The 24,530-nt window shown below is 32.5% G+C and overlaps 2 protein-coding genes across 3 annotated transcripts; one reads left to right on the forward strand and one right to left on the reverse strand.

Moving 5' to 3' along the window:
* Positions 1–2,408: 2,408 nt before the first annotated feature.
* Positions 2,409–16,263, forward strand: LOC114414460 (kinesin-like protein KIN-7D, mitochondrial). The gene is made up of 25 exons (XM_028378732.1): positions 2,409–3,093; positions 3,229–3,326; positions 3,488–3,577; positions 3,850–3,902; positions 5,187–5,252; positions 5,598–5,651; positions 5,836–5,895; positions 6,422–6,500; positions 6,968–7,035; positions 7,368–7,424; positions 7,522–7,626; positions 8,128–8,232; positions 8,452–8,559; positions 8,655–8,786; positions 8,892–9,074; positions 9,174–9,344; positions 10,716–10,856; positions 12,582–12,701; positions 12,781–12,831; positions 13,004–13,051; positions 13,269–13,415; positions 13,670–14,401; positions 15,518–15,647; positions 15,764–15,851; positions 15,945–16,263. The coding sequence occupies exons 1-24, from the start codon at positions 2,762–2,764 to the stop codon at positions 15,844–15,846; spliced, it is 3,213 nt and encodes a 1,070-aa protein (XP_028234533.1). The 5' UTR covers positions 2,409–2,761; the 3' UTR covers positions 15,847–15,851; positions 15,945–16,263.
* Positions 16,264–18,999: 2,736 nt separating this feature from the next.
* On the reverse strand, positions 19,000–20,776 carry LOC114414461 (B-box zinc finger protein 20-like). 2 transcript variants are annotated; one of them, XM_028378734.1, is made up of 3 exons: positions 20,129–20,776; positions 19,352–19,766; positions 19,000–19,240 (listed from the first exon to the last, which is right to left on the reverse strand). In XM_028378734.1, coding segments are annotated over exons 1-3 (603 nt in total). In that variant the 5' UTR covers positions 20,315–20,776; the 3' UTR covers positions 19,000–19,238. The 2 variants fall into 2 exon arrangements, with proteins under 2 accessions (XP_028234535.1, XP_028234534.1); XM_028378733.1 differs by having other exon boundaries at positions 19,347–19,766.
* Positions 20,777–24,530: the final 3,754 nt, after the last annotated feature.

The raw sequence follows: 24,530 nt of genomic DNA on the forward strand, positions 1-24,530 counted from the left end.
TGAATTTTTCACTAACGGTTGTAACTGCCACAAGTCAAACACATGAGGATCTCATGAGTTTAATATGTGTTAATTCTTTTAACTCTATGGTACAATTACAATTATTTTTTAGAAGGAAATAATTTATCAATGTTATGCATTATGGACGATTCTCTAAAATTACCTAATCAAATATTTAATCTTAACATAAAAGCCACTTCAAATCTATCATTATTGTGCCGTAACTAAGAAGGAATACAATACAAAGGTTGTGGCTGTTAGTGATTAGATTTTATAATTTTGGGTAGTATTGTTGATACACTTGATTATGGGAGAAAAAACTACTGGTGTCCATGTATCCTATATACCTCTTGTGTGTGTGTGTGTTTCTCATTTCATAGAACAAGTGTCTTCTAAACTTTTATATAAAAAACAAAGGAAGTGTTTATTACTAATTGTATATATTTTTTTTTATATATAATAATTTTAATTTAAAGTACATTTATTTTTCTTTATTAAACAAAATCAAAGTAATAAAATTAAAAAAATGTTTCCTTCTCTTCATCTACTTTTCCAAAGGTGGACTCCTTCATCATCGAGAAACCATTCAACCAAAGATTAATCCAACAAGCAAAAAACAATCCATTAATTTCCACCACCCTCTTCCCTTGCCAACTTTTTTGCTTGCTGTCATCGCTGCAACCATGGATCACCGTTGTTGTTTCCACGAGTGCCACACCTTTTCCTCTTATATGCTCAGATGCTCCAGCAATTTGTTATTTGATCTAGGGTTAGGTTTTCACAATAAAAATGATTATGTAATCTTAAATAAAAATAAGTTAAATTGTATTTTTTATCCTTGATTTCTTATAAATATATTTCATAATATCGCAAAATGTAAAACAATAGGGGTGTTACTTCCAAATCGACGGGAGAATAATATTAACTTAAATTTAATAGTTAAAAGACATAAATTTTTTTCCCAATAAAATAAAAGATCAGTATATTCTAACCTTATTTTAATTAAAAGTTTGAATGGTTTCATTTTTTTAATAAATCGATCGATTCATAAGGTTTTGGGATCAATTTATAAGCATTCTTTTGTTTTTTCGAGGTCATTTATAAGCATTCTTAATATAGAGTCATGGGTGGAGGAAATTATTTTCTTTAGAAAATATTTATCGGGCATATGATCTTGCCAAAACTAGTGCGACGAGGAAAAGTGGTTTCGAGCTTCTGTCTCAACCTCCGGCAAACATGCATAGTCTTTTACTAGCAGACTCGTACGTTGAGTGCGTTTTACCCAAAAAACTAGTATTTTTTTTTCGTTTCTTTTGGTTATTTTTCAAAAAAAATTATTTAACATTAGAAAGCGTAAAAATATCACTTGAAAGATAAAGCAGACAGGAAATTAAATGCATTGACAAATGACAACAACACTTTTTTTAATGAGGCTCCTTTCGTGCTCGGGGGAAACAGACGTTTGTATCATCAGTAGATTGAAATATAATTAATTTTGCCTCTAAATTCAAGTTTGAGCAGATACGATGAATTCAAATTTTTTATTATTATATTTTATTATAAACTTACTTTTAAAAGAAAATCTGATTTTAGAAACTCAAAGTTCATTTAAATTTAAATTTTTACAATCGCTCACCTAAAGTCACACTTTGTCATTGGCCATCGTCATGTCACGATTATAAAATTTTGTTCGCAATTTCTTTATTTCGAGACAATGTGGTTGGAACGCTCTCTCTTTCATCTGCGTTTGAACATTTCGCCGTTTTGCTAACAAACGTAATATCAGTAGCCAAAAAGCCAACGGAACATCTTTTTGTACTTCCACCGTCAATTCATTTTGGGCAACGCGCAAATTACCAAATCACCCAAAGTTCCATTTTTAAAGTAAAAAAAATTGAATTCAAACATCGTCAAATTACCATAATGCCCAAAGCAAAGAATGTAGAAAAGAAAATTCAAAATCTTTACTTGTAATAATCAAATGATTGATAGATTAATGCTAAATAAGCAAGTCCCGTTATTATAAAGTTCTTCAAAATAATTAAATAAATATTGTAGTATTCAAACTGCAACTTTGTCTTATTATTATCAGTTGATTATTGTTATTGATGGAATGAATGAATTGAATTATTCTCGATAGGCGGCCGCAGTTATTCCCGCTCAATTTCACGTTTTTATTTTTGAAAGACTTTCGTTGCCACTCGATTTTATCGTGCGCGGCGCGGGTGCTTCCAAACACTTCAATTTAAACCCTTCTTTTAACCCGCTACGTTATTGTCATTCGGTAAAATTAAATATTCCAATTTCCAATAAAATGAAACAAAATCGATTACTTTCCTGTAAAATAAATTTTAAAATCTTCAGCTCTCATTCAAAACTTTTTTTTTTTTTTTAAGAGAAGAAGAAATTAAATTTAAACTCTGACTACCTTCTTCTCCGTTTTCTCGGCCCCCATTCATTCTCACTGATATTTCCTCTGTACTAAAGACTAAAGAAAGACGAAACAATCTCTGTCTCTGTGTGCGTGCGTGCGTGTTTTCCTCTATCTGTCTGATAGATAGAATAATATCCCAAACCATCGAAAGGAAGCAACGAAGAAAAAAAAAATAAATGAAAAGCGTAGAGAACCAAATACTGCTCCCTTTTGTTTGCATATCCATGTGAGAGTTCTGACACATTCTCTTCCCCTCTCGCTGCGTGGCTTGTTCGCCTTGGTGGTTTCTACTGAGTCACCAACTCGGTGAGTGAGCGAGTGAACTCAATGGCTTCTTCCTCGCGCGCAAGGAGTAGCTCACCGTTTTCTTACCGAAAACCTTCGACTCCTTACTCTTCCACTTCTTCATCCTCTTCCTTCATCAACGGAAGGTTAATGCCTCGCTCCAGCTCTTCCTCTACGTCGTCGTTTTTCAACTCCGGAGGCCGATCCATTACTCCGAGTCGCGGTTGCAGCGACTCGGCGTATCACGGTTCGCGCGGTTACGCCGCCCGTTCTCCGGTGGCGTTCGGAGCGGAGGAGCTGATTGCGGAGCAGATGGTGGATTCGTCGAGGACCGGCGATAGCATTTCGGTCACGATTCGGTTTAGGCCGTTGAGGTAATTAATGCTTAGATCTGAGGTCGTGCTTTTCAGATCCATTCTCTGTGCGATTGAATCGTTTGATTTTGGCATTTGTGTTATCTGAGGATTGAATGTCACTACTCACTGAATGACTGAATGATTCGGTTGCAGTGAAAGGGAATATCAGAGAGGGGACGAGATCGCGTGGTATGCCGATGGCGACAAAATTGTCAGAAATGAGTATAATCCAGCTACTGCTTATGCATTTGGTATTGCTTTTATTGCCTTCCTCGTGTGATGTTATTGTTATTCGTTCCGATTGATTTTCTGATCAGTCAATCAGGCTTCTACTGGAAAATTGACTTTGATTTTGCTTTCAGCTTTGAAACTGTGGATGCTAATTTTAGAATTCTGATTTAATTTGTGGCAGATAGAGTTTTTGGACCACATACAAATTCAGACGAAGTGTATGAAGTGGCAGCGAAACCTGTGATAAAGGCTGCCATGGAGGGCGTCAATGGTATGGGATGTTAATTTTTTGATTCAAGACAAAATGACAATGTGATCTGAGCAGAGTCTGATTTTGGTACTATCAAGTCATTTTAATGGATTGATGAAAGCTGTTATGGTTATATATACTGGTTTAGTCTCTACTTGAATAACTAGGTTGAACTGGTTAATTGTATTCTGGTTTAGTGTTAGAGTGGCCAGTGGATTTGGAAGTTATTTTCTTCTTTGTTGTTAAATAAAATTTTTGGTGGATGGAAGATAACTTTATTCTAAACATTGCAGGAACTGTGTTTGCCTATGGTGTGACAAGTAGTGGTAAGACACATACTATGCATGTAAGTGTCATTCTTTGACTTACTGATGTGATTTTCCTATTTGTTTTCATTTGATGTTTTGTGCTGAAAATCCAGTGTCATATCTCCATTCATCAATCACCACGTTGCAAATTTGCAACTTGTGCGTCATTCAGATTATACAGATTGTCTTTTCTTTAAGTGTTGGTTATTTGTCAAACAAGGTCTGTGTCAACAAGTTAGTGATTTTGTATTGATTTATATTTTTCAACCCAGCAGCACATATGCCAGATAACATCTACTGCTTGTAAACATTGACTTTTTATAGATTTTTATTTTTATTTTTGTGGAGAATATCGACGATAGTATTGTTCCAGCCGTTGTTTAATGTTTCTGTAGCTAAGGATAACTTCTCAGAAGATTTGTTTCTCGGTGATGTTTATAGGGTTTTGATCCACTAATGGTTGACATAGTTTCTCTGGACGCTAGAGAGGATAGACAGTTAAATAGTTTTTGGTATAACACTATCTGTTAAACTGCCTACTAAGCACTTATGTTAGTGATAAATGACACGTGAAACAACTTGTAGGGTTAGGATAGTTTCTGGTGGAAATTGAAAAATGTCATAATAGCAGTGCTGAAAATGTGCAACTAGAATTATGATTCAGTTAAGTTAAAAGGGGTGTGTGTGTGTATAAAGAATACATTACAAGAAAGAATATGAATTTTGTATTCTAATGCGAATTAGCTATGAAAATCACATACTTGAACTGAACATTTGATTTGACATTAGAGCCTGAGTTGAAACATCGTCTGGCTGCCAGTTTTTACTTTGACCTGCACAGTGTGCATGCTTTCCATTAGATGCATTTTTAACTTCTTATTTTCATCCAGTATATGTAGTTTTGATAGCTTACTCTTGCTACCCATTTAACATAGCTTTAGAATAGTACTTTCAATTTCACTCCCACTTGTTGGACTGTAGAAACTAGAAAGTAAGATGTTATAAAGTAACTTGGTCTCAAAGAAAGTTTGTTACCGAGCTCTATCATGTCCATTTGCAAAATTAACGATGATAAGAAATCTTCTTGGGAGACTGGTACTGCTCTTTATATGTATTTCATATCAGGCTTATGAAGGATGGTGATACATTATAGTTAATTGCTTACCTATTGTAAGTTGCAGCCATTTGAATAATCTATTAGTAAAATACTTTATGCCTTTAAACTGCATTATCTAATTTATACTTTCTGTGTAGACATGATCTCTCTCCAGTTATGTCTCTAAAGTCTAAACTCTAATTTTGTTTTCAATAATAATGTGCAGGGAGACCAAAATTCTCCTGGTGTCATACCACTGGCTATAAAGGATGTTTTCAGTATGATTCAAGATGTAAGCTTATTTTGCAAGATTAGTAGTTGCTGATTATTTAAATTACATATCTGACATTATGCCATTGCTGTTCATTATAAGTTTATGCTTTAATGTCATGCGAGGTCGCTGTATCTTTTGTTAATAGTTGCTCTGTGTGTATCATGTGTGTCACTCTCTTACTTTCTCCTGTAAATGGCCATGTCTGTGCTCCTTTTAGTTATTTACAAGTATACTTGAGCTCTATGTTCTGCTTGATATTAGTTAATAGTTGCTGCTTCAACTTGATTTGATTTCCAAAGTATCCCATCTTGAATATATTTTACATCATCTTGCTTGGAGCGTCTGATTGTATTTTTACTGCAGACCCCAGGAAGAGAATTCTTACTCCGAGTGTCATATCTAGAAATATACAATGAGGTAAATGACAGAATATCGTTTGTTCCATCTTTTTTGTGCTGAACATGGTCTAGTACTGGCCTTAAATTTTTCATCATGTCTCCACAATGTGGCATTGATTGCCACCTTGTTGCTTGTTATATTGTTTCTGTGTGTTAATGTTTGTTTTAATAAAGATATTTTTGTTGTTTCTGCTTGGTATTAGGTGATAAATGATTTACTTGATCCAACTGGCCAAAATTTGCGAGTTAGAGAAGATGCACAGGTTTCTTATATTCTTACTATTTCTTATCTAAATTGAAATCTGTTTAGAGTACTTGGTTCACTATTTCTATTCTATCTGTAAATGGTGAGTTTCTTTCTCTGTTTTCATTTGTTTTTTTATACATGAATATTGATATTTCCAATCATCTTGGAATGTGGAGTGCAAGTATTATGTATGAACTTTAATGTAAAATTGCTCTGGTGATCAATGATGATAAATTGGTTCCTGGTGAATTCTGATTTTTGAGTCTCATTATTCTTTTCTCCACCCGTACAATGTAATTGTGATGATGTTCATGGTTAGAAGATTTAAGTTTTTTGTTGCTTTGTTATTTTGTGTTTGTATATTAAAATATCCACTTCTATGTTGAAATAATGTGTTATAGTTTCTATTAAAGAAATGAAAATGATATTTGTAATTCAATTTTTTTAGGAAATTTTTGTCTATTTTGAACTTGAGACAATATATTTTCTTTCTGAAGTCTAATTGGGTATGTATTTGATTTTTATGCTGGCTTGTTATCCAGGGAACTTATGTGGAGGGCATAAAGGAAGAAGTTGTTTTATCTCCTGGACATGCACTTTCTTTTATTGCTGCTGGAGAAGGTGCTTATGTCGAGATGATAGTAACATGTTTCTTCCCATTTGTTTTCAAAATTATATACCCTCCCTCCCTAATTTATAAGACATTGACTAATTTATGTTACTAAGCAAATTGGTTAAATTTAGGTATTAGCATTAAATTTGTGTGTAATTATAATATTTTTCCAAATTTATCATTAACATTATTGGGTGCCTATTCATCTTCTCCAATCTGCATAGGAAAGAGAAAGAGACAGTTCAAAGTAGATTATTGATTAAAATAAATAAGGGAACATTAGTAAAAAATAATTAATGCACAAGACAATTGAAATGAAGTCTCATAAAAAGAGACAAGAAATTTTAGAAATTATATCTTATAAATAGGAATGGAGTCCGGAGGTACTATTATATATTATCATAGTCTTGACTCTTGACTAATGGTGGGTTGAGAAACATTCTTTAATAAGTTCTTTTTCCTTTTAATATGGCAGAGCATCGCCATGTTGGATCGAACAATTTTAATCTCTTTAGCAGCCGGAGTCACACAATATTTACACTGGTAAGCATGCTTGATTTGGTAGTGTTACGCTTGCTTCAATTGTATAAAGAAAATAAGAAATAATATCTGAATCATGCATGAGGCGTTAAAGTTTTAAAAACGCTAACATGCCTCATGCATGCATGTATATTCTTGTGTGGATTGCTGTATTTGCCTTTTCCGTTTGCTTGTTGAAAGCTGATTGATTATTGCTTCACAAAAATGTTTAATGATTATTTAGGTAATGTATTTTGGCTTTCTGTCATTGACCTTTTCAGGCTAGCTGTTTATTATTACTTTTTTTTTTAAAAAAAAAAAACTAAACTCTATTGTTATTATCCCAATTTCTGCAGATGATAGAAAGCAGTGCTCATGGTGATGACTATGATGGAGTCATCTTCTCTCAGCTAGTACGTGAAATTTTTTTATTGCTTTCCAAAATTTTACATATTTATACTTATTGGAAAATTATGTTCCACATCTTTTTTGTTTGTTTTCTTGTTTTAGAACTTGATTGATTTGGCTGGATCTGAGAGCTCAAAAACTGAAACAACTGGATTAAGAAGAAAGGAAGGATCTTACATCAACAAAAGTCTTCTGACACTTGGAACTGTAGGTGTTACATAATTTCGATGTTTTTGTCAATTCAGTAGTTTTGCTATGAAATTTTGTTTTCACTTCAAATCACCATTTGTAATTTCTATATTTCTGGCTAGGGAGAAGTTATGACATTTTGTTTGCAGGTGAGGCGACTAGTTGTAGGACATGCAATATCTTTGTAAAAGACACACTTATTACTGCATGGAATTAATTCATTTTGAAACTTCTTTTTTGGGTAAAGCAAGCAACGAGAAATAGTTTTATTGACAGATCAAATTCTATTAAATGTTGATAAAAAAGTGTCTGTCACTCTGGACCAACTGTCGAAGAACAGTCCTGCATTGTAGATAGAGTAGTAGTGCAAAGGCTTCTCTTTGTGTTTTTGGTGGGGAGGGGATGGATTGGATTAAATAGCATACCTTCTTTATTTTATTTTGTCGTCTTTTTTTTTTTTTTTTGGGGGGGGGGGGGTGACCATAAATTTATTCTTGTTTTTGTGATTTCATCTTGAAGGTTATAGGAAAACTGAGCGAGGGGAAGGCATCTCATGTTCCGTATCGAGATTCAAAGCTAACCCGCCTCCTGCAATCTTCTCTTAGTGGGCATGGCCATGTTTCAGTGAGTTTTGGGTTCTACAGCATTTTCAATGATTATATGGTTTAATTGTATTTTTCTGTCTCTTTTATTCTGTATAATTGCTGAGTTATTCTATTTGAATGTAATTCTTAAGTAAGGATATGGCTATTCTAGTTTCTTTTCTTTCACTTTGTCCCTGCAATGCTGGATTGTCTGTACATAAGTACCACATTGAAATTTGTTTCGATGTGAAAATTTCAGCTTATATGCACAGTAACTCCAGCATCCAGTAACACGGAGGAAACTCATAATACCTTGAAGTTTGCCAGCAGGGCAAAACGAGTTGAAATATATGCGTCACGTAATAAGGTTGGCTGAAGCTAGTGTTTATCTATAGAATTACATGCCTATTAGCAATTTAGCGTGAAAGGTTCCTGATTCACTGTGGAATTATTTGTTAACAGATTATTGATGAGAAATCTCTAATTAAGAAATACCAGAGAGAAATTTCAGTCCTCAAAGTAGAACTTGATCAACTAAAGAAGGGGATGCTAGTTGGTGTCAATCATGAGGAGATTTTGACCTTAAAGCAAAAGGTTTTTAGCCTTCTCTGATATTCGTTTCATATTGTTGTTGTTAGTTGTTACACATGCTTTCTGTGATTGTGTAACCATATTTGCTTCTCTACTATATATGAGTAGTTAGAAGAAGGTCAAGTGAAAATGCAATCAAGATTGGAAGAAGAGGAGGAAGCCAAGGCTGCTCTTATGAGTAGGATCCAGAGGCTAACCAAACTCATTCTGGTTTCCTCAAAGAATGCAATTCCTGGATATCTAACTGATGTTCCCAACCATCAGCGAAGTCACTCTGTTGGCGAGGATGATGTGAGCTCACCCTTCAGTTAATTAGTGTAGATTGTTTTTTACTATCTTTTTCAATTTTCACTCTGGAAGTGCTTATACTTTGAACTCCTCTCTCGACAGATTGAAAATGAGAGTCAGAAAGATTCTTCTGCAGTGTCATCAGATCAGTTTCATGATGGTAGACATAAAAGATCATCTAGTAGATGGAATGAAGAGTTCTCCCCAGCTAGCAGTACTGTTACTGAATCAACACAAGCTGGTGAACTGATAAGTAGAACAAAATTGACAGTGGTAAACCATCATCCCTTCTCCATCACAAAATCTGTTATCTGTTAATATTTTATATTCTCTCTCTCTCAATTTTGTTTTCAATGAAGTTCTCAGAAAGGTGGTGTGGTATTGGGATGGGATCAGTCTGGTTCTACATTTTGTCAATTCAGTAACTTAAAAAAAATATTTATTGAGGGTCAAGTTGGTTTTTTGCCTTTTGTTGATGTCATTGCTCTGAGTGATGAAGTAGGGCTGTGAAGCATGTACACTCCAAGTTAGAACATCATAGGGCGGAAATTTATATAAGTAGGATTGCAATCACATCATTTCAAAACCTGGTGGTGTAAAATACCTCCTCCAAGAGAGTTTCTTAAGATGGATTTAGCATGTAGAAGAATAAAGAATGACATGACCAATTGTGGTGGATCCAAAAGAATAAGATGGGACGGGAGGCTTTCAAAGCACTATTCAAATCGTGAATTGTCAAGTCAATTTTTGAATTGTGAATCGTAACTTGCATCGAATCGTAGGATTTAGAGACATAATGAAAAATAACTTCATATATATATATATATATATATATATAGATATCATTAAAATGATTTGTAGTAGTCATTGTAACAGTGTTAAACTATGAGTTGGCAAAACAAATTAACTATAAGATTCACAAAACAAATGCATAAGCCATATGTTACAAGTCATAACTAAAATAAAAGCAATGATAACATGATACAACCAACCAATTAAGGTATGCATGGTAAACTGGTGATTTTGTAAAGCCTTTGTTTTAGAAGAATGAATGCAGAGCAACAACATGACCAAACAGGATGCCTGAGTGACTCTGAAGTCCCTGTTTTAGAAAAATGAAAATAAAGCAATGGAATAACCAAATAGGGTGAACTTGTTAGTTCTCCTTCAGTTTCTTTTCATTTAACATTTTAACCTTATTTGACTTTTCAATTTCTCTGATGAGAATTGGTGAAAGAAAAGGAAAAACAATAAATAAATAAATTATTGAATTGTGCAATTCATTTTGATGATACAGAATCACACCAATTGATGCACGCATCACAAAATTCAAAGCCATGTATGATTCGTTACGTGATACAATTCGTTGACTTGCCAAATTGTATTGAACTGTGTAATTAAAATCACTTACTGTGAGATTCTAATAACTATGGTGAGAATTACCATTTCTGATCCGTTTGTTTTTATCACCTTTGAGAGTTACAGGTCCATTTTACTGAAGTTGCTTGATCTTTTGAATACAGAATGTTCTTGGATGTTGTCGAGACACAATTGTATTTGATTTTGGTTCCTTACTTTAAGTAGTCGGTTGCTGTATGTATGCTTTATTAAAATTGTTAATAGGGACTCCTAATTGAATTGTAGGGTGGGATGACAATGTCTGATCAGAAGGATCTACTGGTTGAACAAGTCAAAATGCTAGCCGGAGATATTGCTTTCAGTACCAGCACTCTGAAGCGCTTGATGGAGCAATCTGTAAATGACCCTGAAGGCTCCAAAATTCAGGTATTTTGCCTTGTTTTCAAGCAAAGTCAAACTGAAATGTGTTGGTGTAAAAGCTATAAGAAATTATTAATCAGTAACTTCCTCCCCAATCTTTTTATTTACATCTGTAAAATGAAAGAAAAAAAATATAGAAGGACAATCAACTGAAATCGTATGTTAAAGTACACAGATGGTCTATTATTATACAGTGGTCACTAATGAGAGGATATTCAGTTTTCTCTAAATCAAATATGTTTCCTATAATTTAGATCCTAAAAATCTATACATTAAATATTTCTGATTCTCAACACTCCCCCTCAAGTTGAAGCTTACTAGGCTTTAGCTTGTTACAAGAAAATTTATTCCCAACAAAAACGTAAAACTTTAACTCCACTAAAAAAGGCAATAGTTTGAATGACAACTCATGGATGTTGGTAAAATCAGGGAATATTGCTAGAAAGAGAGAGCTGGAATATCCATCAACCTAAGAAAAGGAAGTTCCAACTTTCTTAAAACTATCATTTGGAAGCTTCTAACCTATAATTTGAAGGCAACTCTGGGATCTTGGTGAAATCGGGGAATATTGCTAGGAAGAGAGCAGGAATACCCATCAGCTTAAGTAAATCCAAAGCAAGTTCCAATCTTCTTAAAACCAAGATTTGGAAACTTCAAACAAATCGTGGAGACCCAAAATTATTCAAACTGAAGAGACGAAGTTGTCATAAATAGCCAGCAAAGCCGAAAGAAGTCACCGAGGAACACGTCGGAAAAGGACAACGATAAAGTAGGTGACCAGAAAGTTCTTTACCGGAAAATGAGTGGGGAGATGACAGCAGTGACTAAAAATCACGCTGAAAAGTAACGGCAGTAGGATAGGCGATTGAAAGTTCTTCATAACAATGCAAAACACGTAAATAATGGATTGTACTGTGCCCAAAATAAAAAACCAAACAGTACCTAAAAAGGCACAAAACAATGATGAAAAAAGGAGCTTTCGCCCAAAACAAGTCTGATGGAGATGAAATAACTTTAGGGATAGAGTTGTGTTGGGTAGGCAACCTTGTCGTTGAAACCGCGGCTGTAAAAGGTGCCGGACTTGCCGGCGGGTGAAGCTGTTTGGCTGGCAAAGATAATTCGCGTGAGGGCACATGGATGCTTTGTTTTCGATGCCGTGAGCAGCACCATGTAGATCGGTGTGTAGTGACCCAGATCCAGTGGGTGGTCGGTGGAAAAGTCACCGGAGAGTTTTCTGGAAAAGTTGCTGGAGTTGCGTAGGTGACTGGAAAAAGTGCCAGAAACTGGAAAAATCGTCGGAGATGGAGAAAGGGTTGTTGGAAAGCGGAAAGAGGTCGTCAAAATAAGTGCAAAGACTATAAAGGTCCACCGGGGACGGTTTTCCTTATTCCCTCAACCTGGCTTTGATACCATGTAAAATGAGAGAAAATATAAAGGGATAATCACATTAATTATACATAAATAGAGGATATTCTGTTTTCTCTAAATGAAAGATAATATCCCTGTAAACTGTAATTAATATTAATTCTGATTTTCAACAACATCAACACTGAAGTCTCCAAATACACGTACTCAGTTCCTATAATGTCAATCAAGTTTGTTTGATGCGTTTACTGATGCCAAACAATATTGTGCAAATGTTCTAATTGGCTTTACATTTACAGTCTTCATTATTGAAATGGTTGTATTTTTTATATATATTCTTCTTGGAAAATGCTTTCTTAATTACAGATTGAGAACTTGGAACGTGAGATCCAAGAAAAAAGGAAGCAAATGAGGGTGTTAGAACAAAGGTTAATTGAGACTGAAGAATCTCCTGTGGCTAATTTATCGCTAGTTGAAATGCAGCAGGTAGTGATGTTGGTATTGAAATTAATAATACAGATTTGAAGGCTCATTTATACTTTTTTCTTTATGTTTGTTGTTACAGACAGTTACAAAGTTAATGACTCAATGTAATGAAAAGGCCTTTGAGTTGGAGGTGAGTAATACTTTAGCTTTGTTAGAGTGTTCTTGAGCTGTCCATTTGCTTCCAAAATTGTGCCCACCTCCCCCAAGTATTTGGCAGTTGCATTATACATGTTCAGCAGACTCTATAATCAACATTGATCATTCTTGCATATAAATTAATTTGTCTTTTAAAATATCTGTAGCTAAAATCTGCAGACAACCGTGTCCTTCAGGAACAGCTAATTGATAAGGTACGTGCTTGTTTTCTTTTTTCTGTTGCTATTTTCTCAACTTTTTGACCTTTTCTTTTCACTTTTAATTTAAGCTTAAGCAAGTTTACTTGTCTCCTTATTTGTGATCCCTTTCTTTTTTGATTTCCCTAGCTGAAGTTAAAGATGATGGAAACCTCATAAGTGTAAAAGTTTCTATGTTGACAATCTCCCTCTTCGACTTTTCTTTTGTTAACAGTGTTCTGAAAACAGAGAGTTGCAAGAAAAGGTGAAGCAGCTAGAGCAGCAACTGGCGGCAATTAATAGTGGTACATTGTCAGTGTCTTCTGAACAGTGTGCATCAGGAGAAAACATTGATGACTTGAAAAAGAAAATACAATCCCAGGTAACTGGGAATTTGTTGCTTTTGAAGTAGCACATTTGAATGGTTCATATGCTTTTTAATTCTATTCATTTGGTTTTTGTTGGTTTCTCTTTCCTTCGTTTATATGATTTTGTATTCTCTGCTTGTCAAAATACTTCCTGTATTTTCTCAATAGTTATTAATGAAATCCCTTTTTAGGGTTGATATTTTTAAGTCATTCAAGGATTCAGTGTTGCATTATGTACTAAATTGACACTTCTCTTCCCTATTTTCAGGAAATTGAAAATGAAAAACTAAAGCTAGGGCAAGTTCACTTGTCAGAAGAGAATAGTGGGTTGCGTGTGCAGAATCAGAAACTCTCCGAAGAAGCTTCTTATGCCAAAGAACTGGCCTCTGCTGCTGCTGTGGAGCTGAAAAATTTGGCCGGGGAAGTGACAAAACTTTCATTGCAGAATGCAAAGTTGGAAAAAGAATTGATGGCCGCGCGAGACCTGGTCAACTCTCGTAGTGCTGTTGTGCAAACGGTTAATGGTGTCAACCGCAAGTACAATGATCCAAGAGCTGGAAGGAAGGGGAGGATTTCTAGCCGTGCTAATGAAATTTCAGGAACTGGTGTAGATGATTTTGAGTCAAGGAGTCTTGATGCTGATGATTTAAAGATAGAACTACAGGCTAGGAAACAACGAGAGGCAGCTCTGGAAGCTGCATTAGCCGAGAAGGAATTTGTGGAAGAACAGTACCGGAAAAAAACTGAAGAGGCCAAGAGAAGAGAAGAAGCCTTGGAGAACGATTTAGCAAATATGTGGGTCCTTGTTGCTAAGTTAAAAAAAGACGGGGGTGCTGTTCCAGAATCAAACATCGATAAAAAAAATGATGGCGCAGAACACATAAATGGTCCAAAAACTAATGACGTTGAAAGTAATATTGTTCCCAAGGAGCATCTTTTGGATGCACCGAAACCAGATGAGGAAATGCCCAAAGAAGAGCCCTTGGTTGTTCGCCTCAAGGTAACCTTATTGTGCAGCTATTTATACTTTTCTTCGTCCTAGAAAATTCTTATTTGATTTTCTTTAGCTGGTTTTGAAATTATAGGGTTTAGGTAGGGAAGAAGGAAAAGAGAGAATCAAGACCGTGAATAATGGGATATTTATTTGATATGATATGATTGTGATACAAAATACTGACCCAATAATCTTAACTTCAATCTTATTTTGCTAACTAGGTATTGTCTTTATACTTTATATAGACCATTCTCGTCAATCTATCTCTTTCATGTCTTTAGAGCAATTAGCATAAATTAGATTAGGAGTTACAAGCTTTATTTTAGATGCATCTATGCGTCCAATTAGTTTCAACTAGAGAGTTTAAATGAGCACAATCAACATCATACTCCTATTCTTTTTTTTTTACTGCACTCCTACACTTTTATTGAAAATATACCAAAACATCAGTGAAGTATGTCCAACCTATTTTGTAGGAAGACATACAAAACTGACCAAAAATATTTCTCTATAACTTATAAGTAATATAATAACCAATTTCTTTCAAACATATATTGTAGTGATAGTCACGAGAAAGCCTAATATAAAATTGATCTCTTGCAAACATCCAATTATAAGAAACAATTAGATTTCTAAGGATATAAATTGGAACGAATGACAGTCTTTAACTTAATGTATCCTGTTACTATTAATTTTTTATTACTTTTTAATATATCCTATTACTATTAAATTTTTTTCTGTAAAACATTAAGATGCTTGCGCAGCGTGCAATTGTGTTTCTAGTTTATAATTATATTATGGTCAAGTGTAGTAGTATTATTGGCCCAAGTCCTAAATCCATTAAGGTAACACGATTTAATGATCCTAATTAAGGAAATAAATCAAGAAATATGGATACCAGTCTTAATAGATCATTTGAGACACTTTAAATATTCTAAGATACATTAAAAGATAATGTTAAGATCACTCGAGTGTGCAACTTTCAATTTCCGTAATTTTCAAATTTGTTGGACTGGGGATGGTTAGGTCTGAGAAAACAAATAATTTCTTTTATATATACTGCAAAAGTTTATAACTTATGCTGAAAGGTCTTCAGAGATTTAGTGCGATTTATGATTTCAGGCGCGCATGCAAGAAATGAAGGAAAAAGAACTCAAGTACCTTGGAAATGGTGATGCCAATTCCCATGTTTGTAAAGTATGTTTTGAATCTCCAACTGCCGCAATTCTGCTTCCATGCCGACATTTTTGTTGTGAGTCTCTTCCTAACTTGTCTGAATTTCTTACCCAAAAAATTTCTTGGTGATTTTCCTTTTTTGGATTTACAATTTTTGTCTGAATATTTATAGCTTCTTGTTTGATCTTGCAGTGTGTAAATCTTGTTCACTTGCTTGTTCTGAGTGTCCAATATGCCGCACAAGTATTACTGATAGGATTTTTGCTTTTACATAACAGAGGTCCTGCCCTTATTTTACAATATTTTTATGAACTCTATTAAAATGCTGTAAAAACATTAACGTGTTTAATTTTGGTTTTTTATTTTTTTGCAGGGCTCTATCCCATTGAATTAATATACTCCATGCTATTACGGGTGCAATTCTTTTATTAGTTTGCCTGTATGTAACGGCGTTTAAAAGGTATATCAATATCTTTCTTTTATACTACCCCAGGGGAACTGTATTATAGGGGGACAAAGGGGGTGCGGAGAAAGAATGTAAAAAGAAAAAAGGTGTAAACAGCACTGCTGAAGTACATATGCACAATATATGTTTGCTTTATGTAATCCAGCAGAATTTTGTTGCCCATCCTCTGTATGTTCTTTACTGAGTGTAAGAGCTGAGGTTTCTTATTGATTCCCTCCTGCTGCAACATGTGCATAATACTGTCCCTGCGAGTTTTATCCGAAGTTTCACGAGTCTCTTGCACTAAAGTTATCTATAATTTTTACAAACTTCAATTATTACCATTTAAGGAAAAGGAGGGATATATAATAAGGTACTAAAACTATTACCGGGCAGAATATTAAGTGATATGTCTAGAATCCTGAAGGATAGTAGAGATATATGTAGAGGATTAGGCCAGGTACTCTAGGCTATAGATTTGTTTTTCCATGGTTATTCAAGTAGACTCTTCCTGGGGAGATTTCTTTGGAGAGGGTGGTTGCCGCCCACAATCACCAATTCAAGACTCTATTTCTTACGTTTAGATTAAAATTTACTTTGATAATGAAACCTAACCCGCGGTTAAATGGCTTTGGACCTCCTGAACGCATGTTCGGGAGATAAATTTCGGGACTAATTGAATAAACTTATGTAAGCTATTGTTAATTAATGAAAAGTTTATTTCATTTTTCCCCTAATGTTCTTATTCTAAAAATGCTTCTAGATATTCTTATTCAAACAAGCTGTATACCTTTAAAATCATTATTTACTATCTACGTTGCCAATAACTCCAAATACACAAGGTGAGTGTTTGTAAATAAGTGATGAGCATCTTTAACTGAATAATTTGGTAAAAATTCTTTAACCAAGTCATCTTCGTTTGATGCGCTTTATTAATAATAATAAAAATTATACGCTGATCTAGAAAGATGAAACAATGATTCGCAATCGTTTTGTAGGTGATCTTCTTGCTTCTCGTTTTGATTCAATTGGAGATGGCTTCGGGGTTTCATGTCTATTAATTCAAAATCAATCCTAGTTATGATAAACGCTAACCTCCACCTGATCTAATTGATTTCAAAATGAGACCACATGCCTCCCCATATCTCAATTTTTTTTTTTATAGAATGATTTTTTCATCCTCCTATCTTTTCACATTAATTTTAGTTTTCTTATTTTTTAATTGAAACATTTGATCCTCTATTTTTAAAAAGTTAATAATTTTAGTGGCATTTCGTTTTGTACTACAATTTAAGTCTTTTGCCTAATTTCAATCATTGATATATTTTGTAGCACATCTATTTATTATTCATGTGACAAATATTTTTTAAAATTATTTAATTACTAACAAGCTTAATTTATTAAAAAATTAAAAAATAGACTAAAATCATAAAAAAAATAAAAAATAAAAAATGAAATGTCTCAATTAATTAAAGGAACTCAAATTTTACATTTTTAAAAATTAAGGTATAAAATAGCTCAAGAAATAAGAGGACAAACATTTCATTTCATTTTAGTTTTTTTTTAAACCACATGCATCATCAGCTATAGATGATTATCACATGATTCCAGTCTTGTTTCAAGAAAAGCAAAACAAGGCATTTGTATCGCTGACATCTTCCTCTCCAGGTTGGGTCAAACTTAGACGGGCCTTCGTGGGCGTGGGCCTTTTAACATCTAGAGTGTGTTTAAATAAACAGTTTAATTAATAACAAACTCGTCACGTAAGAAACTATACTATAAAAATTAAGAAAATTTATAAAAATAAGTTAGAAACAACATATTTGGTAAAATTTATCATATAAATTATTAAGAGTAAAGAAGTTTGGAATTAAATCAAATATTTAAAGATGCTTTTTTTTTGCTTGATGGAGAGAAAGTAGGAAAAAGAGAGTAAAATTAACTTCTAAAAACAAAAAAAATATATTTTATTTTCTTACTGAAGGTCAGCCTGGCATATTTTTCTTTGGGTACAAACACTATTCATTAAGGAAAAAGCACACCTTAGTTACCACTACACTAAATTAGTAAATTAGCTAATAATAAAAGTTATATAAATATTAATATTAAATAACATTTTTTAGGGTTTGAGCCGTCTTACACTTGAACCGATCCCACGGCTTCAGTTTTCTTTCAGCTCACATTTTAAACTTTTCGTTTATCTCTCACTTTCTCTTTAATGTTCCAAGCATATACCATTAATGTGAACTCCTTTTAATACGAATGTCTTTTTAATATTTATCATTTTTCTCTCTCTCTCTTCATCTCTCATTTCTCTCTATTTCTATAGGTGTCAAAATATCTCAACTAAACTAACTCAAAGAAGAAGTCAGGTATAAGATTTAGTGTATGTTTCGACAAATTCTTGATGTAAAATTTGTGGTTTAAATTAATTTAACTACATATCATAAATCATGTTAATTTAATACTGTACTTTAAAATTAGTTTTATCAAATTCAGTTCTAATAAAAAAATTTAAGAAAAATGGCCCGTGCACCAACCCCTTGTTCGGTTTTGAAGCTAATGTGAAGTCGTTCTCTTAATATCCCCCAAGGTGACGAACATAACAGCTAGAAAAATCCTGCTATCCATCACGATCAATCAACGTCGCACATTACAACTACGCAAACACTGTCGGTTGTTGTTCTTGTTTAATTGTTAGCATTGACTACGAATTATGACAATTTGATAGCCATGTTATGAAAATACTGATAGCTTTAAAGATGCATTAAGACCTTTTTTTATACGCATAAAGTTACTTGTCATATAAAAAAAATGCTAAAGGTTTAGCCAGCCTACTTCCAGTTTAAGAAAGTGGCACATAATAATATTCAGTTGCGCTGTTCAATGAATTCATGTTAATAAAAGCATGGACCCCCCCCCAAAATATATCATTAATTAACCAAATGAAAATTGAGAAAAAAAAAAAAAAGAGAGACTAAAATAAGAGGCCGAAACTGTGGTTGGGAATAGAGAATAAAAAATAAAATCATAAAGTTTCAGATTTTTACAAATAACAAAAATAAAGAAGATATTTTCCAACAGATTTTTACAAACAGTTTATGACCGCGAGGGTTTAGATATTTTGATCAATGGATGACTAGTTTCAGGAACGGCACGGCCATAGTGTCTCCACTTGTTCGCTTTTGGTCCTGAAACGCCCAGGGATGATCAAAGTTCTGCTTCTGCAGCAACAAACACGGTTCAAAGTTGTTAAATAAAACCTGAGAAGAAAAACAAGTTACTAGCTATTATATATATATATATATATATATAAGGTTTAAAGCAAACCTTACAGAAACCATTAGGTGCAAACGAAGCATCAAGGAGGTCTTCAAAACAGTAACCGGGTATTGTTTCAATCAAGTACTCAGAAATGCTGCTAGTTGAAATCGAACCAGTGTCACTAGCCACGTTGTCTTCAACCTTGCAAGAAGAATTACTTGCATTTTCTTCATTGGAAACTGATGATCTGGGTCTGTTCATTCTAGATCGAGCGTCGTTTCTTCCTTCAGAGCCAGTGACTCTATTATTATTGGTGTAATTGGTGGAGGACGAAGCAGGATCTAAACAAGTACCAGAGAGCTTCACACCCGTGAGAAGAAACCTGTTATGCTTTTGGGTATGCTCATTGGCTCTGTGGATAGGAACGTCGCATTCCCTGCATAACAACGCCCTGTCTTCTTGGCAAAATAGATATGCACGCCTCTCCTGTTAAATAAATAAATGATTACTTCTTTTAACAAATATTTTTTATTATTTTTATAATCAAGGATATAACCGAGTCCGAGACTCAAAAACTAATGTCTAGAAATAAAAAGATTCATGCAAGAGATTGTTTTTTAACAGATGCTTTTTATACACACAGACGTGGAGACATGGATAAGAGAGTGACCTCTTCCAACACATATTTTTTTATATATAAATAGATAAACTTTTTGTAAGAGATATTTTTTCACGTGTACGTATAGACAGACTCATGGATCGAATTCCTGAAAAAATTACTTTGAATCATTTGAGAAGATGGTGGTAGAAAATGGAAGAGAGAAGAAAGTAGGAAGGAGTGAGAGTACTTGGCATATATCACAAAGAGGGAAGTCTTTGGAGGTGGGGTAGTGGAGAGAGAAACGGGCGTGTTTGGTTGCAAGCTTGTTGGCGCGGTGAATGGTGCGATCACAGCTATGGCAAAGAGCAGCTTCATCTGCAGGACAGAAGACGGAGGCTTCCACTTTGTCACACACATCACACTGGATCTTCATCTTTTGCTTTTGGAGGTATAGCTCTCTCTTCTCTTTGTCTTGTGCTCTGTTTGTTTGTTTGTTTGTTTTAATTAATGGTTTCTGAAGGGTGGGGGTATGGGGACAAAAGAATTATGGGCGACTTGGCTTTAGGGTCCAGAGAGACGAGCTAGGACGTTCAGGGGTATTTAGTGTTTTCTGACTTTTGAGAGAAGGATCTGGACGATGGACGATTGCCATATATGCATTTCTCTTTCTTTGATTAAATATGGAGAAAGCAAGTTGCATCTCCCTAATTGCCTTGTCCTATATTACCAAAACCTTTCACTCTCCTTCTGAACTCTCAGGCATGGTCTGCGTTATCTACTTCCTTTATTGTCTTAATCTAGCTAGCTATCTGTTTAAATAAATAGTAATCACTGTGTTGTAAATGATGTCCCTAAGCCAGAGAGAAAGATAGGTGGAAGTGGAACTCAACTAGTGACAGCAGTAGTTCTGCCAGCTATTTTCTATCTCTTTTTTTATGAATAACTTTTTGTATAAAATCCATATATAAATACAATTTCTCTTTTATAAAGTACAAATACAGACATACTAGAGTTATATTATTATTTCAATATATTTTATGACACGTTTTACAATGTTATTTTCTCTCTTTATCTTTGTATCATATATATGGTCTATCTCATTTAGCATTTTTCTTTCTTCTCTCTCCATCCTCTATCTCTCTCTCTTGTTATTATAAAAAAAGATTTTAAAAATTTACTGTATAAGAGAATTTATCTGCATGACACACCATCATTCATGAGTGAAAACTGATAAATTTCATCTTTCACGATTCAAAAATTTACTTGGAGTTATCTGAATGAGAGAGTTCAAGGTCTTTGTCCTTGCAGACATGCATCCTACATAAACATACAAAGAAACTAATAAAACCGTCTTTTGTATTTTATAATCTCATCACCTTACAGTTCTACACTGGTTAATTTTAAGTTTTCTTCTTGGTTTTAAAACATTTTTTATTTAGTTTTTGGGAGGTTTCTCTGTGTATGACATTAACTTTTATGATTATGAATTTTAATAATTTAATAAATTATATATATAGATTTTTTTTACTCAAATAAATTATATATATATATATATATATATATTATTGGTAAAATACTTATTAAAATTGGATATGGTTATATGTAAATATGGGACAGAGATAATAGGGACTGTTATTTACCTGTCCTCGCCTTTCTCTATTACTATATTGCAATTCAAAACTGTTTAATGAATCATAATTTCTTTTAGTGGAGGTTTAATAAATCATCTTATAAGTTATAAGATGGTTAATTTTAAGTTTTATTTCTTTGATTTAAGGCCTGTCTTTCTTCCTTCCTTCCTTCGTTTTTGGGGAGGTTTCTCCCCATCTTTAGCGTATGGGATTAGTCCTAATTTAACAAATTGCCGGTAGACTTTCTTTCTATATACTTGGATACATTACATGTGCACGTACTCGTTAATAATTATTAGTCAAATTTAATTTGTTTATCACTTCAATCTTTCTTATATGTGGTGTTTCAAAGCTATCATAAATAACTGTTCCCACCGAAGTCTTTACTCATAATTTAAGAAAAATTATAATTTTTCAAGTGATATTTTTCATATCATTGTAAGTTTTCTTTTTCTTTTTTTTTTTGTATTAAGATTATCTTATCGTAAGTTATTTCCATTAAATACTTTTACCTACAGACACGTTATACAATATTTTTTCATAACTTACTTTTTCTTTTCTCTATTATGTTATTTATTTTATTTTATATTTCTTTTTCTCTTTCATTTTCATTGAATAATAAAAAATAACTTACAAACTCATACACATTACTCAATTGAATTAGACTCACTTAATATAAGATTTTTATATAATAACTGATTTCATTAGTTTGCTATGTGGGATAACCCATGAAAATTTTATTTTTTTAATTCAATTGCTAGATTTAAATTCCTTATTTATCTGAGGAGGCAAATAAAAATGACACAAATGTATTTAGAAAATAGTATAGTGATTAGAACACATTAACTTCATTTTTTTAAAAAAGAATATACATAATTAATAATAAAAAAATATATGTGCAATTATTTTTTAAGAAAATTAAGAATGACATTATTTTTTCAGGAGGAGTAAACTGAGAATTAAGACATTCTTGAAAGTAATTAATTTTAGAGTTGAAATAATTTAAATTTGAAATTAAAAAAATTAAAACTAAAAGTAATTAAATAAAATATATAAGTAATTAATACTTTGTCCAATATTCATCACGTGGATAAACATGTGTAGGATTTAATATAATACATAAATTTAATTGCTAAGTATGTAATTGCACTAAATATTTAAAAGTAGAGTTTTGTTGTGAATAATAAATATATAGTAAGATTACTTGTTGTGAGATAATTTTTAACAAAAACAGTATCTAATATTTGAAAAAAATTCGACGTAAAAAAAGAAGTTTTAAAAATAATTAATTACTTTTGATTTTTTTTTTTAAATGAAGGGTGAGGATCCTATTTTATTAGTTTAAACACAAAACGTAAGAAGGTATATATACAACTGTTGGGTTACAACTCCGCAAGTAAAAATCGTAGTTGTTAGAATTGTAATGGAGGGGATTCGACCAGTTCAACTGAGAATTGATCATCCAATTAGTTTAATCAATCTTTAAAATTGGTTTAATTTTGTAAATAATTAGAATAAATTGTTTAAATTGGTTTAAAATTAATCATAATGGTTCAGATAGGTTCACAATAATTTTTTAAATAAAAAAATTTCAATATTATGATGATGGATGTAATTCTAACTTAATACAGTATTATGATGGTTGATAGTTATATCAATTTTATTTATTTAATTCGTTTTTAATTATAATTTTTAATAAATATTACTGTGTGTTGTTAAACATTTTTTCATTAGAAAAAGGCCTTAAAAACTTAATTTATTTCATATTTAATTTTCATTATTATATATACTACAAGTTGTGATAAACATTATAAATTGTGAATATTTTTCTATTTTTATTATAATATTATTCAATATATTATATTAAAAATTAAAATTATTTAATTATTATCTATTTAATCATGAATAAACCATTCAACCCATCTGATTTTAGAAACCTTTTCAAAAACCGTCAATTGATTCCAATTTGATACGCATAGAGAGTGAGAAATAGATTAATAAATGACTAAATGAGAGAAAGAGTGAGAACTGCTTTCGAATTTTAAATGGATTTTATAATATCTTTTCTCAACTAAGTTATCATAATGATAGTTTGCAATTGAATATTATATAAACATAATTTACATTAACAATGCATATTTTATTTCTCTTAATAGTATTTAAATGTTTTACTTTTTATAAAATAATATGTACTTTAATTATTTATAACTTTTAAAACATAACATTCTATAAATTTAATTCAATACTTTTTAAATAATTTAAACCATTTAATGAAATATATTTAATATTTTTATATTATGTATCTATGACAACACTTAAAAAATATAGCAACACAATTTTCTAGAAGTTCATAATAGAACTTAAATTAGGATTTAGATTATCTTTTTCAATCTTAATATTTGGACAGATATATTGAAAATGTCCTAACGTAATCCTCACGATTTTCTAGCTCGTATTGTTACATTAGGAGCCATCAATTATTGTCACTTGCCATACCTAAAAAGGAAATTTATAAATACAAAAGAAAGCTACTTTTTGCAAAAATATTGGCCTAGTCCCTACTATCAAACCCTTGTCAGACTCTCCTTTTTACAGTTAGTATTGATGCACAGTTTAAGTGCATGTGTGGTACCAATCGATTTTGACTCCAAAATTATGATAAATAATCAAAAAATTAAAAATAACAAAGAATTATTTTAATGACATATGGAAAAAAGAGTGAGGTGTGATCATCGTATCGCTTAATCAAACAAATATTAAAAGTGACTGATGATAGATGTAACATAAAAGTATTTACTTTATTAACCATTTTTGTATCATGAATTTAAGCTTAGACGATTGGTTAAATTAAGATAATTAATCTATTTGTTTGACATTATAAAGAAAAATAGTAAATGTAATATTAATTAATTGACATTTAAATAATAAAGTTTGCATTTTGATTGGAAGATATAGAAGGAAACCATGCTATGGAGGCAAAACGATTATAAGGTATAATTATTTTCTAAATTATCAAAT

This window comes from Glycine soja, chromosome 6, assembly GCF_004193775.1.
Source record: "Glycine soja cultivar W05 chromosome 6, ASM419377v2, whole genome shotgun sequence".
Taxonomy (NCBI): Eukaryota; Viridiplantae; Streptophyta; class Magnoliopsida; order Fabales; family Fabaceae; genus Glycine; species Glycine soja.

Bases quoted from the DNA above. Each gene is read 5' to 3' on its own strand.
- LOC114414460 (XM_028378732.1), top strand. From the start codon at position 2,762: ATGGCTTCTTCCTCGCGCGCAAGGAGTAGCTCACCGTTTTCTTACCGA. The intron at 8,560-8,654 runs GTTGGCTGAAGC...ATTTGTTAACAG, and splicing joins TATATGCGTCACGTAATAAG to ATTATTGATGAGAAATCTCT. The intron at 15,648-15,763 runs GTGAGTCTCTTC...TTGATCTTGCAG, and splicing joins TCCATGCCGACATTTTTGTT to TGTGTAAATCTTGTTCACTT.
- LOC114414461 (XM_028378733.1), bottom strand. From the start codon at position 20,314: ATGAAGATCCAGTGTGATGTGTGTGACAAAGTGGAAGCCTCCGTCTTC. The intron at 19,767-20,128 runs GTACTCTCACTC...TTTATTTAACAG, and splicing joins CTCTTTGTGATATATGCCAA to GAGAGGCGTGCATATCTATT. The intron at 19,241-19,346 runs GTTTGCTTTAAA...TTGTTGCTGCAG, and splicing joins CACCTAATGGTTTCTGTAAG to AAGCAGAACTTTGATCATCC.